This window comes from Diadema setosum, chromosome 15 (assembly GCF_964275005.1).
Source record: "Diadema setosum chromosome 15, eeDiaSeto1, whole genome shotgun sequence".
NCBI lineage: Eukaryota > Metazoa > Echinodermata > Echinoidea > Diadematoida > Diadematidae > Diadema > Diadema setosum.
The window spans coordinates 14807060-14825362 of record NC_092699.1 but is presented as its reverse complement, the minus strand read 5'-3'; the positions used below and the strand labels follow the sequence as shown (position 1 = coordinate 14825362).

General features: G+C 39.6%; 1 protein-coding gene across 1 annotated transcript in view; it reads left to right on the top strand.

Annotated features, from left to right (window-relative positions):
- Positions 1-13907, top strand: part of LOC140238555 (neuronal acetylcholine receptor subunit alpha-10-like) — a 77546-nt gene extending 63639 nt beyond the window's left edge. The window contains exons 3-6 of the mRNA XM_072318456.1: positions 8157-8201; positions 9503-9612; positions 11624-12171; positions 13237-13907. Of these exons, the coding sequence (XP_072174557.1) occupies positions 8157-8201; positions 9503-9612; positions 11624-12171; positions 13237-13907 (1374 nt within the window). The remainder of the gene's footprint in view (positions 1-8156; positions 8202-9502; positions 9613-11623; positions 12172-13236) is intronic.
- The last annotated feature ends 4396 nt before the right edge of the window (positions 13908-18303 follow it).

Genomic DNA, 18303 nt, shown 5'->3' with positions numbered 1-18303 from the left:
CGGTGTTGTTGTTGATGGTGATAATGATGAAGATGCAGACAATGATAATTACGAATAAGAGGGCGACTTTGTTATCACTGCATGATGTCACTGAAGAAGGAGCAGAAACTTTTGGTGATGATGGTGGTGGTGCTGATGATGATAGTGATGATAGAGATGATGATGTGGATGGTGATAATGCTGATGGTGATGGAAACTTCAAATAGATGATGCAACGCACTTCTGGAATCTTGAAGATGACGAAAATATTTGATGCGAAACCCACACATCATATCAACTCCAAGAGGACAGTTTCTCATTACTTCCCTTTTGTCATCCTTTCCGTATCGATATTCGGGTTGGTTTTCGGGACTGTTTTTCTCATTTCGAACCCCCGAATCAGTCCGAACGCCAGGATGATAACTAGAGAGGAACAAGAATCTATACCCCTTGATGTTGCAGGAGTGCTTCAAAGCTACCGATTGTTGGTTGTTTTAATACATCTTCCAAGCACCGTACGGATGTAGGCTGGCTACGACAGCTCCCGGCCATTGACGATGATCGATAGGCTTTTCCATTGCTAAACGATTAAGTTTTGTATACTTTCCGTCGATTTTTTTTTTCTCCTGCCAAATTTCTCTCTCGCTGTTAGGTACGTAAGGATCTACACCGCAGGAGGCGGATGCACTTTTCCTCCTCTCCATACCCACCCCCCCCCCCCTTCCCCGATTCTTTATCAGTGACGTCACAGTAGCGCTGTCCACTGTAAATCAGTTTGTATTAGCATCAACGCGTTGAAACGTGAGGAGGCGGATCCAGCGACTTAGCACGGGGGGGGGGGGGGGGCATGCAATAGAAAATGAAAAGTTTGCTTTTATTTGAGGTATATTATGCAATAAAGGGAGAACAACTTTGATTGACAGGTTCTCTACTATTCGGCAATGAGGAGATCAGCGAGTAAGTAGGATTGCTCTCGTGTGTGGTTTCTCGTGTAATACGCAGTCGAGTGGATGAAGGGTGTTGTCCTAAAACAGAGATTTGCCGGATTGAAGAGGACGTTAGAGGGGCGGGAGATGAGAAAAGATGAGGGGTAAAGGGCGGGGGGGGGGGAAGCTGTTGTGAAGAGTGCGAGTAAACGGTATTATGATTGATGCATCACTGTTTTCTCTTGCTCCCTATCTATCTATCTATCTATCTATCTATCTATCTATCTATCTATCTATCTATCTATCTATCCATCCATCTATCTATTTCATCTCTCCCTTTCTCTATTTATCTCTTTCTCTCTCCCCTTCTATTATAGAAGGGAAGAGAGAAAGAGATAAATAGCTACCTCCATCTACCTGTTTGTCTCCCTCTCTGTCTGTCTGTCTATGTGTCTGTCTATGTGTCTGTCTATCTATCTGTCTGTCCCTCCCCATCCCTCCTTATCTCTCTCTTTACGCTTACTTTTTATCGTATGCATTCTTAGAAGCAGGAGGACCATTTGATGAGAGGAATATAATAGGAAGGTGCATCAAGCAAACCTCGTATTCAAGTTTAAAGGGGATGGCTAGTAACTGATCAGTGGGAATCAGTGGGAATGCTGGAGGATGATTGTTCCAATCCTTGAGGGATTCATTTAAGAGTACATTATATATCTATTGCAGTGTGAAAAGAATTTGCTTCAGAATGGTCTCATATTCAAGTAATGTGCAGTTTAATGTTTCCAGGTTATTGTGCCTGGTCAGTTACGGGGCATTACTCTGCACATTATTTGAACACGAGACCGTTCTGAAGCAAATAATTTTCACACAACAGTAGATCTAAAATGTACTCTTAAATGAATCCCACAAGGATTGGAACAATCATCCCTCAGCATTCCCACTGATTCCCACTGATCGGTTATTAGCCATCCCCTTTAACCCTCGAAAGTTTTGGGCCCAGACCTAATCCTGGTACGATGACATCGCACACATGATATTCCCGTCTTTATTTTGTAGCTCAGTGTCATAGCTTTCTCCGTTCGTAAAACTTCCCAGCAGTGCCTAGGTCGAGAAGGGGCAAGATGTCCATTGATATATATATATATATATATATATATATATATATATATATATATATGTTTATATATATATATGTATGTATGTGTGTGTGTGTGTGTGTGTATGTGTGTGTGTGTGTGTGTGTGTCTGTCTGTCTGTCTGTCTGTCTGTCTGTCTGTCTGTTGTGTGTTTACTTTTTGCATATATGGGTTCTGGGAAATCCAGTTCAATATTGGTGAAGTTGTGGTATCTCTCGTCAGTTGAAGACCTAAAAAAAGTAATTCGTTTCCTTTTATTTCGCAAATGTAGAAACATGAATTTATCGAGTTATAGTACTTACTGTAACATATCGTACATATACATCGATATTTATATACATTATGTGTTTGTGTGCGTATATGTACATTAAAGCAGATATTATGTGATAAACAATAAAGAAGACAATTCCTAAGAGGGTTAGGAGACTTCGCGGTGCTAGCGGCCATTAAAAACGTCATCCCGCGGCCGCTGCTTACCTCACAATGGTGATTCCTTTTCTTCTGCGCTGGAGGCACCTGTGTCGTTTTACCTTGGACACCGAGTCGATGAAAACAATGGCAAAGACAAAAACAAAAAGGGGAAAAAAATCTTAAAAAGTGCCTAGGAAAAAAGGACAGCGATCCGAGCCTGATCTCATTACATTAATATGTCTGCAGATTCTCGTCTTGGACGCACTCTGAAGAAGGAAACTAATTTCGGAGACAAACAAGTCCTCAGAAAAAACACACTCTTGCGAAAATGTTAAAGCGCCGACTGATCGGAGCGCACGCGGACGCTAGCAGATCAAGCCTCGCTGACAGCCGCGCTACGGTGATGACGTCATAGGGAGGTTAACAACACCCAGCTGCACTATGCTTGTATGGCGCACTGCGACCAGGCGACTTTACTATCCAGAGCCGAAAGGGGGTAATTCGAGAGTTCCCGCCTATTCCTGGAGTTAATATTCCATTCCACAGGCATTGTTTCCCAGGTACCTTTCAAAAGGCGTGCTGACACCGTCTGGAAAAGTGATAAGAAGCGTGTTTGTCTTGTCAAGCACACGCTTCGATTAGTAATTGAAGCTCTTCGAGTGATAATCGGAAGTCGATCTCACTCCTACGGACAACGGTGACAAACCGGTGCTTTTTGTTTGTCAAGGAGGGTAGCCTTACCGACCACTTTGATCACGCGTAGGTGCGCAGTTTTAGTATGTAAATGTGCCCCACCCTCAACCCGGATAACAATATGTCAAGTGATATTACAATTCGACAGTATTTAAGCCAACAGCTGTCGGTGAACACTCAACATTGAATGTCCTATGCTTTACAAATCGCATCGTCACTATTTTCCTGATTGGAACCCCCCCCCCCCCCAAATCTATCTGCGGTCACCTTATTATGGCTCCAATAGAATAAATGAACTCGCTTCTTTTTCTTCTATCATTATTGTTAGATAGGTTTAGTAGTTAATGACGCAAACGGTAGAGGGCGTTGTACTAAGTAGCGAGGAAATGTTCGATCAGAAAGACCGAATCCGCGTAATGTACGGACACAAGATGGTTATAGGAACATGACATTTTCAATTACGCGCAAAGTATAGCTCTGAACTTTGTTAGAAGCAGACCAAAAGCCAAAGCAAGTACGATCTTTTGATAGCAGGCTGAGAAAGTCCACCGGCGGTTATACAATGGTTTTAAGATGCCCTACCCAATCACCCAATGTAAATACGATCAAGGCCGAATTTCAGTGTTTCCTTTATCGTGTGCCCATCTTTGCTTAACTTCAGGAGAGTGAGTCGCCTGCATTGCAGTGTACAAACCTAACCGTTGCTTCTCGCTCTGTTTCAAAAAGTTATAGACTTCGTTCATACTGAACATTAATGGAACACGGCTGTCCGTACAGCCAGCCCGTTTCCATTCTTTCTTTCTTTCTTTTTTTGGCAATATGCTGGCCTATTACTATAAGTGCTTTAAAATCTTTTGAAAATAGGGCAAATTCTCACAAGCACTTTACACCATACAGGATGGAAAAAAAGAACCCTGGAGGGCACTATGAAACCAGTATCTGGCTCTGAGTTACTCTTGATTACATGACTTTGGGTTATATTATTGTGTATGTGAGCTTGATGTGTACATTTACGCACGGCTGTAGTCTTCTGTGTGGGTTGACATGGTCGAAATTTGCTCGCAAAAAAAAAGGTCTTTCGCCACCGTGCAGTACTAAGCTAAGTCTATTTGCGAGGCAAAGATGGCAGCCCTGTGACAAAATAGTCTCTGTATCACTTAGCCGAACCAATAAACCTGTTAGCCGCTTGCAAACTTTGCGACACTCGGCTTGTCATAACCGTTGTTAGCCTTTTCACCTGTATTTAACTTTGCGACACTCAGCTTGTCATATCCGTTGTTAGCCTCCTCATCTGTATTTGGTAATCTCATTTCAACCACACATTAAAATAATGTTAACTGTTTTCAAAGCGTCTTAGCCGTTAGACTTTTTTTTTTGACTGGTGACAAAATATCTGAGTTGGCATTTTTCATCATCACATGATTTGAACGATCATCACGTATGTAAGGGCAGGAATAACAACTGCATTATTGTCATTTACAGCAGTAAATCAAAGCAGCAAGATGAATGAATTAATTAATGAACAAATGAATGAATAAATGAATAAATAAATAAATGAAAGACAAATAGATATTCAGCGACTTTTGCAGACTTTCTTGTTGTGGTAAAGGGTCACAAGCAACATTTTTTTAAAACAATGATGAGTCAAAAATGGATGAATGATAAATCAACAAAAAGGAAATTAAAAAGGCATGCACTAGCGCAATGAATTGATGGATTTTTTCATCTTATATATTATTTGCGCGTGCGCGCGCAAAAGAGAGAGAGAGAGAGAGAGAGAGAGAGAGTCTGATGAGAGAAGAAAATGATATTATACTAAGTAATCTAATGACGTAACCCTTGTACATCTTTAAAGTAAGACTATCAATATGTCCCCTTGAGAAGAACGGGTGTGAATGAACTCGACATAGTTTCTCCGTTCACTGCGAGACGATTTTCCCCCGGCGTGTTCACTTTTCCAACTCTCCAAGGTTGGTTCAATCCATCCTAAATAACCATGTTTCTCACACATGCTTATTCTAGGGAGAACTCATGTGTGAAAGAAGGAAGTAACCTCCTTTCTTTTTTGTTCTTATTTTTTTTTTTTTTGCTCGTTCAAACAGTACGATGGTGAAAAATTACCCAGCTTCACCCGACTGCTTTTGTTAGAAAACTCAAGAGAAAAGATTTTGCTCGAACCAAAACTGTTAACCACTTCCCTTCCACTTCTCTCTGCTTTGACACGCTTTTAGCGCAACATCACTCTTTGCACACTGCAGTAGTGTAAAGTTCTCCTTAAAATTAATGATATTGCTGAATTAAACAGAATATAAGCATTTGGTTTATCTTAAATTCTCCTTGCTACTTTTTTTTTTCATTCTCCTCATCTTCTTCCTTCTTTTTCTAACTTCTTCTCTTTACCTTTTCTTTTTCCGTCTTAATGATGACGTCATCTTTATCTGGCATCTTCACCATTGTCTTGGTTGTTGTCTCTTTTCTCCTCTTAGTTATTCTTTTTTCTCATATTCACGCATAAACGTAAATTCTGGTAATAAAACGTAGGTGTTTCACGATGCGCGATTGTAGTGCGTGCAATTACATTTTCTTTTCTTTTTTAAATTCTGATCAAAGTGCGATAATACCACATATGAAAGTTAGTTTGATGTGTAGAGTAACGTCAAAGGGAATTAGAGAAATTTCAAGAAAATCAGACATAAAAGAAGAAGGAATTTCAGAATTCACATGTTTTCAACAAAGCAATGATTTTGGTATCAACCGCACCTTGTAAGTATACAGCAGGGCGATGGCGTCATCAACGACATCATTTCCATCGGTTTCTGTTAAAGACATTTCAAAAGTCTCGTGTATAGTCGATGATTTTAGCAATTACAGCCGTCTCTTGAAAGATATCATTGCTATTAAGACGTCACAACTCGATCAGGGCCCTGTTTCATGAAGAGTTAAAATTGATTATAAATAGTTGATTTCAACTGTAAGTCTTTGGTAGCCTGTGTGGTAAGGAAATTTACACTCGATCTTTTGATAAAACGGGGCCCTGGAATGCTTCGATCGACGGGAAGGTTACAATGAACTAGTTTCTTGATTACATAAGAAATAATGAATTCAGTCAGAAGATTTGAGTGCAGGTCACTATAGGGGGACTTGCGATGCAATGACATCGCCACGTCATCGGATTTCAATATATTGTGATGTGGACCAATATAACTCACTTGAATACATGTAAAAATTTCCAATTTCATAATATAATTGGTACAATTTCATAATGTAATGTAATTAAAATTCCATAAAATGTTCCTACCATTCCATTGGTTTAATTCTACTTAATGTAACTATATTCAATCGATTTTGCTTGATCGTTCTACCTTTGACTTGATGCAAGTACTTGTCGTGTTTTCGTGTCCAATCTAAGTTAGCTGTCCGGGGAAAATCAGGGAAACATTTCCGCCCTGTAAAAAGATTGCAGGAAGGGATGCGATGGTATACGTTCGGCAATGCATCAGTCTTCGATTCCACTGCCTCAGACCTTTTTTACATCTTCCATTATGGGTGTTTAATCCGTCAAGTACCCCCTCGATCCTCCATCTCCCCCCCCCCCCCCGTCATCCATCCACTCCTAGTGTTTTTTACCCCCCACCAATGACTCTCGTCAGAGGATGCTGCCTGCGTCACCAGCCCATCGCGTCGAGTACTGCCCCGTGGGCCGTCGTGTTCAGCGTTGCTATTTCATCCTGGCTGGATTAACGTGGTACACACCAAATACTCGCAGCCCTCCCATCCCCTCCTCCCATACATCCTTGTTGTACAGTGTACAGACCGACATGGCGCTAGAGGAATAGTGGGTGGTGTGGTGAGAGCAACTTGCTTCACAGAGCAACCCCGGTGTAGCTGGCTCTCCCCGGGGCGAAAAGGATAAAAAGAAAGATACCTACATACGCAATGGATTGACTGAAAGAGAGAGAAAAAGGAGAAAGGGATGGGGAGACAGACAGAAAAAACAGACAGACAGACAGACAAGCAGGGATGATGGGAGAGAGAAAGAAAGAGAGAAGGGAAAGGGGGGGGGGTGAGACTCAGAGATGTTAGGGTATGTACGAATGAGGTATAACGAACAATTAGTTTCTTGATGCCCTGCGGTGTAACAGCTTTTGCATTACGTCGATGCGCGGTACATAACACACCCATCACCACAAAAGTGCAGAAACATGCACGCACATTTAAACATGCTAACACACGTCACATCCATAAATAAAGCACGTTTATTGTCAGGTATGACTGCCAGGCCTTTAGTGTTTCTTGTGTCTACATTGTACACTTGGCCTATAAATTATTATAAACTTATTATACTGTATAGTCTTGACTTTGATACTACAGCAATTCAACTTGTTCGACTCATATTGCTCTTAATACTTCTGTGACTTTATTACTCTGAGAGGAATGCATTACAAACCTGTTTTCAGCTTTCGTTCCATTTCCATCATTATTAGTAGATATTAGGCATAATTCCATTACAACCTATATTGAGTAATTATGCTACATTTTGTCATATACGTGTAAAATATGTATTTTGGTTTTTCTGTAAAACTATGTGTGTTGTACATTGATATTTTTGATGAAAATGAACAAATGAAATGAAATGAAATGTAATAAAATGGGATATGGGTGGCTGACACACCATTAGAAAAGCCAGTTCATGCATTCTGGACCCTGATGTTTTTCCTTCTTTTTCATGTTTGTTGTTTTTACCTCCATCAACACACTCGTTAGTGAAAGTTGTAGTAAATGGTAGAATTTTTACTTTGTTTTGCTCCTTCCTATAATTGGCTGTCCAGATTCCTCCCTTTGTCACTTAATTTGATCAATGTATTCAAATGAATAATCTGCAACGTGGTATTTCACATTTGATGTTATACACTATAGTATCCGATAATGATTATCATAAATGTTTTATATGATCTGATGATACGTTTCTTTACGCTGCATTCTCTCTTTATCTTTCTTCTTCTACCTCCAGGACGAAAGGAATCAGATTTTGACGACCAATGTATGGATTGAACAGGTGAGCTTAAGTTTAAGCAGACAACAACAACAACAAAATCCTACACACACAAACAGAAAGAACACAAAACATAGCAAAAAGAAAAAAAAAATATCAAGACGCATTGTCACGAATTCTGTTCAAAATATATCCGTGGGACATCAAAATATAAAACAAGTCACAAACATCATAAAATCTGACTAAAATGTCTCAAAGATTCTGATTGGCTGAAGGAAGTTAAGAGCTTGCATTTATTGTTAATCTGCCAAATGATTTTAAAGATCCAGTGAAAACATAATTATTTTCAATATTTTGTTCAGCAAGAAGAGCATCTGTATCCGCTATGACGGAAGTTAATTCTTTGTCGGTATGGGTGACCACGTGACATCTCCAGGTGCTTACGAAGATGATGCTCCATCTCATCATTAAAGCACACCAACACATGATTTGTGAATAAAGCATGGACCCAGAGGAGCTATATCCCACCACTATGTAATAGCCGGTGAGAGCATCTAGTGCAAACATCAAAAAAGAGGGCGACGTAACGTTTTCTTTAAGATACCACCTGATGAAATGGGAATAGGAGGGGGAAGGGTTAATTGTACACCTTCCTCAGTCAGGACATGGCACCGGTGTCGTTGCAAACAAGACTGATTACCGGCAGTCAAATGAAGGAGACATTATATCACCAAGGCTCCATGAAACATTCAATCATATGAGATAACAGATACACACTCCTATAGCATGCGATCGAAGGGAAACGGTAATTACGCTGTGCAAACTGGAAATGTGCGAGTACAATGTATAAGAATTCAAAAGGGTATTGTACTTTTTTAAACTTGAGGGCATTTTGCGGAAAATCCACATATTTTGTAACCAATTTTTCACTGAAGATCACGAGACAAAAGCTTCTGGATAATTGCATTGCAAGGTAGGTTTTATTAAACTTCTAAATACTTTCCTTCAAGTGATTAAAAAATCTAGAAGCACTAAGAGAGTCCAAACCTCCGTCAAGCCAATAGTGTCACACTTGTCAAGAACTGTGAACGAATCACGAGTTTGATCTAAATCGTCATTCTCTGGATCACCACCCAAAGCAGAAAAAAACAAAATCAGATGCTTCTTTCTCCACAACAGACGTATCCTCAAAACTTCACCCAAATATGCCGATATCTTATCGAGTAATATAGCTAACATGCATACTAGGAAATAAACAAACTCCGGCAATAACATAAAGTTGGAGGAGGCACATGATGGTATTTCCGAAATAGTCACTGACATCCTAGTAATCTGTCATTATTGGTCTGTTTCGTCACTTTCAGCATTGGCACGACGAAAAATTAGTCTGGGATCCAGACGCCTACGAAGGGATCAACATTCTGAGGATTCCCGCCACTGAAATATGGATTCCTGACGTCACATTATACGACAAGTAAGTATATTGACTGGACGGGTCCAAGTCGTCTGACAACGTGTCTTATCTTGAGGAAGCGAACGAATTCCATGAGGGCGCTAATGTGACAACAGCGTTCACATGGTTCAGGTCCATGATAGAGAATACTGTAATGGTAAACTTAAGAACATGCAGCTTTAAATGCAAGTGAGAGTATTTTGGAGGACTTCCACCAGAAACAGATATCCAACGACTCATTTCCTCCTAAAGTAATTGTCGAAGAAAGCTATTAAAGTTAGAGCTACAGACCAGAGAAAATGAAACGAACAAACCCTTTGTGAACAATGTGACAAATTCAATTCAATTAAGTTCAATTCAATTCAATTCAATTCAATTCAATTCAATTCAATTCAATTCAATTCAATGCATTAACTCTTGAGTCTACTTAACATGACTGCAATGTCTTGTTATAAGAGTGATTTTAAAGCTCTATTCAGACATCAGAAGTATTTTTCATTTTGCTCAAACGAGGTTCCCATTTCAGGTGCAGTTTGTCTGTGTCAGTCATGTGACCGATTTCACGAGCCCCCAACTAATCGTGAAATCTGACTTTACAATGAATATTCTTCATTTCTACTCCGATTTTGAACCTTACTTGTATCAATTTTCTTAATATGTACTGTATGATAAAGTTACTTTCAGGCAGGCTGAGATTCCCTTAAAATTAGGAAAAAGTACGAATATTTGACACATTCAATTTAGCTGACGATTCAAAACAAAAAAAAAAAACGAACAGACATAATAAAATACTAAGTTGCTATATTGTTTGTAGAGGAACGTACGTACGTATTGATATTTCTTTTTTGTTATTAAACATAGTTCGTAACTGCTGTTGAAAATAAAAACGATGGAATTGAGATGGAGTTCTAAAGGATGAATCTCATTTCAAACAAACCTGTGATTATCAGAGAGGTGCATTTTGTAAATTAGACCACATGACATTGTCATCTACTTACTGAGGTTATCGATAAATTGCGTTCCTTTCATCAACATCTTCTTCCATTCACTTGTATTTGAATGAGATAGAAATGTTTGAAGTGCCGCACATGAACGGAAAAGTTGATTATTTTTAGGAGCTATTTTATAAATCATACTTTTGATATATTATTATGTCATATTGCAAACACACTTAGAATTGCACTGGAGTACATATAAATGTGACTTCTACGAAGACTCTTTTTCATTACTGACGCGACATCTAGCCCCAGGTGGGACATGTCGACTGAATTGTTAATGGCATCAAACGGGGTCGAACGTCGTTCGCTGTGTGCGTGCTCCCCATTATAATTGAGGCGATATGGCTGTGCGGTGATGGGTTGCTGTGAGCATGTTCGCGTGATGTGACACCTGCTTTTCGTATTCATTCCTACCACCTTCTCACTCACTGCTTGGGATCGGTTTTGAAGACATTAGTACAGAGGCAAGGTTCACGTCAAAATGACTTTGCCGATAGGTGTAAGAGCAGATCAAAACGCGTGTGCAGGTTGGGAAGACAAAAGCTGTCTCCAGATAAATAGTAAATGAACGATGTAACCTAAAATGATGCCATGTAGTAGCTGTAAAGTAATGGTAGTACGTTACTTTTTTAGTCTAATTTCTTGACAGTCGGGTAGCAGGTAAACTTTGACCCGGAAGTAATAAAAAAGTGTGCAAGTAGCATCACACGTATACGCAAGTGGAGGGGAGGGGGAGCTGTTACGGTAACATCCAGTTTGAATGGTTTAAATCATTGTAGGGCATCAAAAAGGTACACAGTTTGATTTGCCAGCTCCAGGGGCGGCTCCATATCTTTTCACTGAAAGTTGGCTGGTCTTAAAAGGGTTCACATCTTTCAACAGCTTGGAATGTATGAAGCTTCAGCAAAATGTACATTCATCGAAACAACATCATAAATTCCCACTTCCTCGATCTTCAACTTATCGTATACAATACGTATACTGTAATCATCATTGTCTTCTCTTTTTTGTTGTTTCTTGCTTATCAACCTCAGCGCTGATTCCAATGACTATGTGGCCCATAGCCGCTCTTCAAACGCCCTGGTGAACTACAACGGCAACGTTGACCTCTGGTCCAAGCCCACGTTGGTCAAGAGCACCTGCAAGATCGACGTCAAGTTCTTCCCCTTCGACGAGCAGATGTGCTCGATGAAATTTGGCTCCTGGACCTACAACAGTTTCCAGATGAACCTCGACAAGCACACCGCTGAGCCCGACCTTTCGACGTTCGTGGCGAACGAACAGTGGCACATGAAGTACGCCGTGTCGCGACGTCACAACGTGAAGTACGAATGCTGCCCAGAGCGCTACCACGACGTCACGTTCTACATCGGTCTCAAGCGCAAACCGCTCTACTACATCTACAACCTCGTCATGCCCTGCATCCTCCTCTCCTCGCTCTCCATGCTCGGCTTCTTCATGCCCTACGACGTCGGCGTCGTCAAGGTGTCGCTCAGCGTCACGCTCATCCTCTCGCTCACCGTCTTCTTGCTGCTCGTCGCCGAGATGATGCCGCGGACGTCGGAGGAGGTGCCGCTTATAGGTAAGCGGCGGTAAAACAGTCATAGCTCATTGGAAGTCTGGGCAATTATGTAACACAGCCACATAACGTTCAACATAAACCCATGTGCCAAGCCTTTTGTTGTTGTTGTTGTTGTTGGGTTTTTTGGCCTTATTTTCCTTTGCTCATTGCTTCTTATCAATTTCACATTATTATCCGGATGACGGAAACGGGCATAATTCTGTCAGAGATAAAATACTAATGTGTTGCTCAATCGTCTAATGAATTGACACCTATTTAGAATTTAGAAATAAAACAAAATAAATCAAATCAAATCAAATAGAATAAGATCAAATCAAACCAAACCAAATAAAAAATAAAAATAATAGCTTATTACAGAAATACTCAGACGATCGGGGTTTTCGTTGTTGTTGTTGTTTTTTAATTAAAAGTAACAATTACCGACTACAGACTATGTTTGCCTTTGATAGGCAGATGGAAGAGGCTGGAACATCTAAAGACCAAATTAACAATACCCAATTAACTCTAATGAGCAACATTGCTGTTTCATATCATAATTTGACAAAATAATACTGATCTGTTCATGAATACACTGTGTCCGACGAAATGTGTCGGACAGTTGAAAAGGATACGCTTCCATAAAAGCAAACCACACTGCAATAACACATTATTAATAAAAGTCCTTGATCTCCTATTGGAAAATTTGTCATACCCCTGAAGTGTCACTGTGGGTGCCTAAACTGGTTCTCTTTAAATTCTAAATAGTAGCACTTGGTCAGCTCACATTTCTCTTTTTCCAGACAGTCGGAACTAACCGACGAAGGTCAAATGTTTTAACTGACATATAATTGAGGTATGGTTACATAACATTCTTACTCCTTTCACCTATGTTGCCAGTTTTGAATCATCATTAGTGGGTATATCACAGTTCTCGAGTGACATTGGGCAAATAAATACCTCTAGAATAGGGAATCAAAATTGCATGTTATGATGATAAATACAATCCGTGCGAGGAAAAACTGCCGACATCAGGTTTATTCAAATTTGCCTCAGAATTCATACCAATGTCTTTGCTTACCATTGCAGGTCAATATTACGCGGCCACTATGTTCCTCATTTCACTCTCGACGGCGATGAATGTGCTAGTGCTCAACGTGAATCAGCGTGGTAAGATCGAAGGTCAGGACGTGCCCCGGTGGCTGCGCATCATCGCACTCGACTACGCGGCCAAACTGCTCTGCGTCACACCCTGCACGGGCAACTCCTCGCGTCGGTCCGGACGCGATGCGTCCGACTACCGGCAGTACGCCGGTCACTACTCATCGCAGAATCATCACGTGACCTTCAACGGCACGCATCAACGCATGGAGAGCAACGCGCATGGCACGCTAAATACATACGGCCAGGCGCTCAGCCGCAACAGCATGCACGTGCGATTCGGCACCGCCACGTCCCCGGCGCCTACCGAGTCCGATATGCTGTTAGAGGACCGCGATGTTGGCGGAGGAGAACTGGAAACTATGCAAGAAAAGCGCCTGGCGCGTCTTGAAAGAACCGTCACCGATATTTTAAAGCACATGAAAACTCTACAAAAGAGGCGAGAACGACAAAACCAGCTAAAGTCGGACTGGGGCAAAGTGGCGCAGGTTCTAGACAGAGTGTTGCTGCTTGTCTTTGTGCTTTGTACTATGGCAACGGCATTGATTTTACTGCTCAGGAGATCACCGGGTGTGCTAGCGCCACCAGACGACGAATGAAGGAAGGACTTCAGCCGTTTTGCGTTTACAGACTACTCTAAGAATTGCTGTCGAATGTACATAAGTCGCTCTGTGAATCACAGTCGATCCTTGTGCGAAAAAGAGAAAGAATTTGGACTTTCTTCCTTTCTCCAAAGCAGTGCCCCTCCCCCTCCCGTGATGTTCGTGAAGTTATTCAACAACATTTAACGACAGTAACTGTTATTATGCTTTCCTGTAAGGTTTAACGCAACAAGAAGTTCGTGGAAAACTTATGTCCAATGTAGAAAATAATGAAGCTTTCCAGTATCAAGGCTGTGAGATACGTCGATGCAATCAACATTACTGTATTGCCACGAACTGACTTCACTGCAACTCATATTCACCGCTCAATAGTAGTGGAAATGATGTGGCGTCATGTCCAACGTAGAAAATATCAAAAGTAAGCTGACGAGTTATTTCACCAAGCGTCTTGACGAGTGATGAATAAAATGTATTGGGTTCTTTTGACCTGAACGAAAGAGGGAGCTTTACACTTGGTGTTTGTTAGTCTGGTTCCATTTTGGAGAGACAGCCTTCTTACGAACATAATCAATAGACATCAAATTAGCCTCTGGCATTGATATTGTGGGGTGGAAAATGCAAATGCTATTCAAAATGAGACAAGCATCATTTATATACAGTGTGTCAAAATCACTGCAGAACATTTAAGTCCTTAGAAAGGGTATGTAAGACTTAGCATGCAACATCGATTTGATATTAAAGTCTTACTGGAATTGATTGTACCCGTATCACATCAGAAAGATAATGTACGGAACGTTATTCTTGTTGTAGCATTTCACTTCTTCCTTCCGTATCAACACGAGGTGGAATTTCATCTAGTGTAGATATATTATATACTATCTTTCTCTCTGCCTTACGTGAATCAATTAGGCAAATTCTGTGTGCTTTCTTCCCCTTAACAAGTATTTTCGTGTGCCAAATGCCCATCTCTTATTGGGAAGAATAAGCGATAGTATCCTATAACCGTTAGGCCTGCAATAATATCTTGCTCTTTATACGGGACGTTTCTTATGAAAAAAAAATCACTGTCGATCATATTCTTGCATACATTTGCATGACATAAATTGCGTTGTGTTTTTTTCCCTTGTACCACTGTGATTTTATGGCCTTTATGTTGCCATTTACGTGATTTAGTTACTAGTATGCCAATAAATTTCAAATGAGACAAAATAATGAATTAACTCATTACTTTTACGAGCACTGGCTCACTCTTACGTCATGCATCCCACTTTAATCCAGCAAGACGCGTATTGAAGTGTAAATCATATAGAGCATTTCTCCCCCTTTTTAAATCAGAATTTAATTTGAAAAATGAAACCCATATTTATTTTATTGCCTTCTGTAAATACCCTTTGCATGCTTTGAGTAATAAATTCAAGAAGTTTATTAACCAGGTCTTAAGCTTTCTGGCAAGAAGGAGATGAGAGTAGAAAAAATAACTCCTCATGTCTGCCTACGGTACTGGTCTTTGTCCTTACCTATTTGATTATTTTTAACCACTTTTGTGATTGTGATCATTTGGCGAATGCATTTCTTACTGTCCAATTCGCCATGTAGTGGCATACAATTAACGTAGAGTTCACCAGTCAACACTTAATTCTACATTGGAATTGCTTAATCTTTCTTTGATCATGATTGTATGACAATTGCGCTTTGTCTGGCTGACGAGCCAAAATGAACGCTACGTTGTTAAAGAGTTAGGCCTCTGTTATGATGATTATGCAGTTGACATACACTTGTGTATCAATGGTTGGAATATGACAACGCATCGTGTGGTTGCTTTACATTAACAAATCAATGATATTTTATGTCACTTGCGATAAAGTTTTGATGAGTAGGTGGAACATTTTATTAACCCATACATTTTATCAATGTGTGTCATCAGACTGCAAAATTATTCATTACTCGACAAGCTCACGATTCAACTCTCGCAATCGAATCGAGATATTATTAACGTGTCTGGAGATTATAACGAAATCGCAACAAATGGTGTGAGCGTTCACACCGGTGGCTAATGCTGTAGCTCTGTTGTGCAATAAGATTTATCCATCCATATTCAGCGAGGCAGTCTGAACAGCGCGCTGATGATTATGTGTCGTTTCGTGCGTACTCATGTTTGCGTGTGTTCCTGTATATACGTTTATCTTCTTTTTTGTATGATACCAACCTGTACATGTTATCAAATATTGTCTATAAGATTGGTTGTATTTTTATAAACTCCACGTTCTGAATCCAACTGGCGAGCAATTTTGCGCATTGTAAAAGATACTATTTGCATAATCAGTGTGTCAAAGTAAGAATTTACTCATTTTACAATCAGCCTGTGTACATTACGCATGTGAGGAGTGACAATGAAGCCACGATTTTGTTGAAATATTAAACGAGTTGCAAACATTTATACTCTCATAGCAGCATCGAAATCTGACAGGAATATTGAAGTAATCTGTAGCCTTGGTTACTCATTGGCGTTGTCAATATAGTATATTTGATGTAGTGATACATATTTCACACAGCTTCACAAAAATGCATGTTTTATGAGATTTATTGATGCGAAATATCTCAATCAAGGCAAGTTTTAAACAGCAAATCTTCTCGTTCGTTCTCTCTTCCTCGCGTTTGTACAATTTCGACGTATTTTTCGACTTGTAACTAGTTGATGTTTTAAATCAACAGTTGATAGATTCGTGGCGAGAAAAAAAAATGAAAAAGGTGACGAGTATTTTGCGAGGCTGCTAGAATATGGAAGTGGCTGAAAGTTGGCGTGCTGCCTCAAATTTGTATACGATTTAATCGAGGTATTTTCTTTTCACCATAAATTTCGATACAACTGCTACCCGTAAGATGAATCTAACAGTTAATAGTGAACTGAAATGCTGTTTTACACGTGACTGGAATTGTCCCCAGTTACGATAAACTCGTGTCATTTTACCCACGACAGAAAAATTGAAACCCTTTCCATTTCTGCAATATCATTCTTCTTTTTATATTTTTGTTTCCTTCTTTGGTTGTTCTTCCGTTTCTCTAGTCTGACTCCGGTTTTTTTTTTTTTTTTTTTGAAAGCAAAGGCAAACTAAGAAAAACATATTATTTTGTATTTTGTAAATTTTGTTTGAGAAGTAGTAGACGCTCTTGCTTTAATTCTGTGTTAGGAGATAGTTTTGTTTCTATGTGCTTATGGTGTCTAGCAATATCTGCATCCCACTCGTTTTGTCGTTCGTATTATAATGCCAGACTTAAATCAATCTAGCACGACGATTTCGCCAAGCCCCCACCCCGAGGGTTTGGTTAGATGAAGTCGAACATATCTCGAGTGTGAACTTGATACGAATGCTACATTCATTTTTTTTTTTTTTATTATCTTGCTGTTTTTTCTTTTCCTTCCGTGGAAAGAAAAAGAAAAGATAGAAAAGAGGTTGCTGGGTAGATATAAATTGATATCAATTGGCTGCTGGAATTAACTGAAAGGTAACTTTTTTTCTGTTCATCCATAGATGATTCTGAGCATTGAAATTATTGAAATAGGGCCTACTGATTCTCTATAATGCTAAACTTCTAAAGCTAGTGTTTTTTTTTTCTCTCTTTTTTAAATTTACTTGGCTTGACCAATGATATAATCATCAAAATTATTGGAAGAATGCGGATATACTATGTATATCACGTTATGGTACATGATGTAAATGTTCGAATACATTCACAAGATTATCTGTATGTAATCGTGGGTGGGATTTTTATTAGTTGTTATTCTTTTGCTCCTTTATGACTTTTGAAATTACCCAGGTATACCCCTTCCCCATAGGTACACTTACGTAATTTCTCGGTTTAAATGTCAAAAACCCAATATATAAGTGTCGAGTTTATCCTGGACATTATGTACACAACTTCTTCGGAGTAGCCCCCAAAATGATATTATATTATCATTCGCTATTGTTTCTTGTTCCTGTTTTGAATATTTTTCCTATTGCATAGACATTCCCTTCTCACTCTTTACGTACAGTATAGTTTGAATTAGATTACTGAAACGTAGCTGTAGTATCATCATTTTCGTGCTGACACCACAAAACGGGGAGTAACGAGTTTTAAAAAAAAATGAATAAAGATACACTTGTATTAACCATCATACATTATTATGACTTCAAAATGCACAGGTTTTGCAGTGAGTGGAAAACAATTACAAAATACACACGTAAAATGACAGTTCTATGGACTGAGCTCAAATTTATATTGACGTGCAACTGCGTCGTTTTTGTTTTGTTTTTCTACTGCCCTCTCCTTAAGTAAGTATACAATTGTGTTTATTGACTAGTGTTACTTTGTTTGAAATCGCCGACTAATAACGAACACTGTGACACTTACT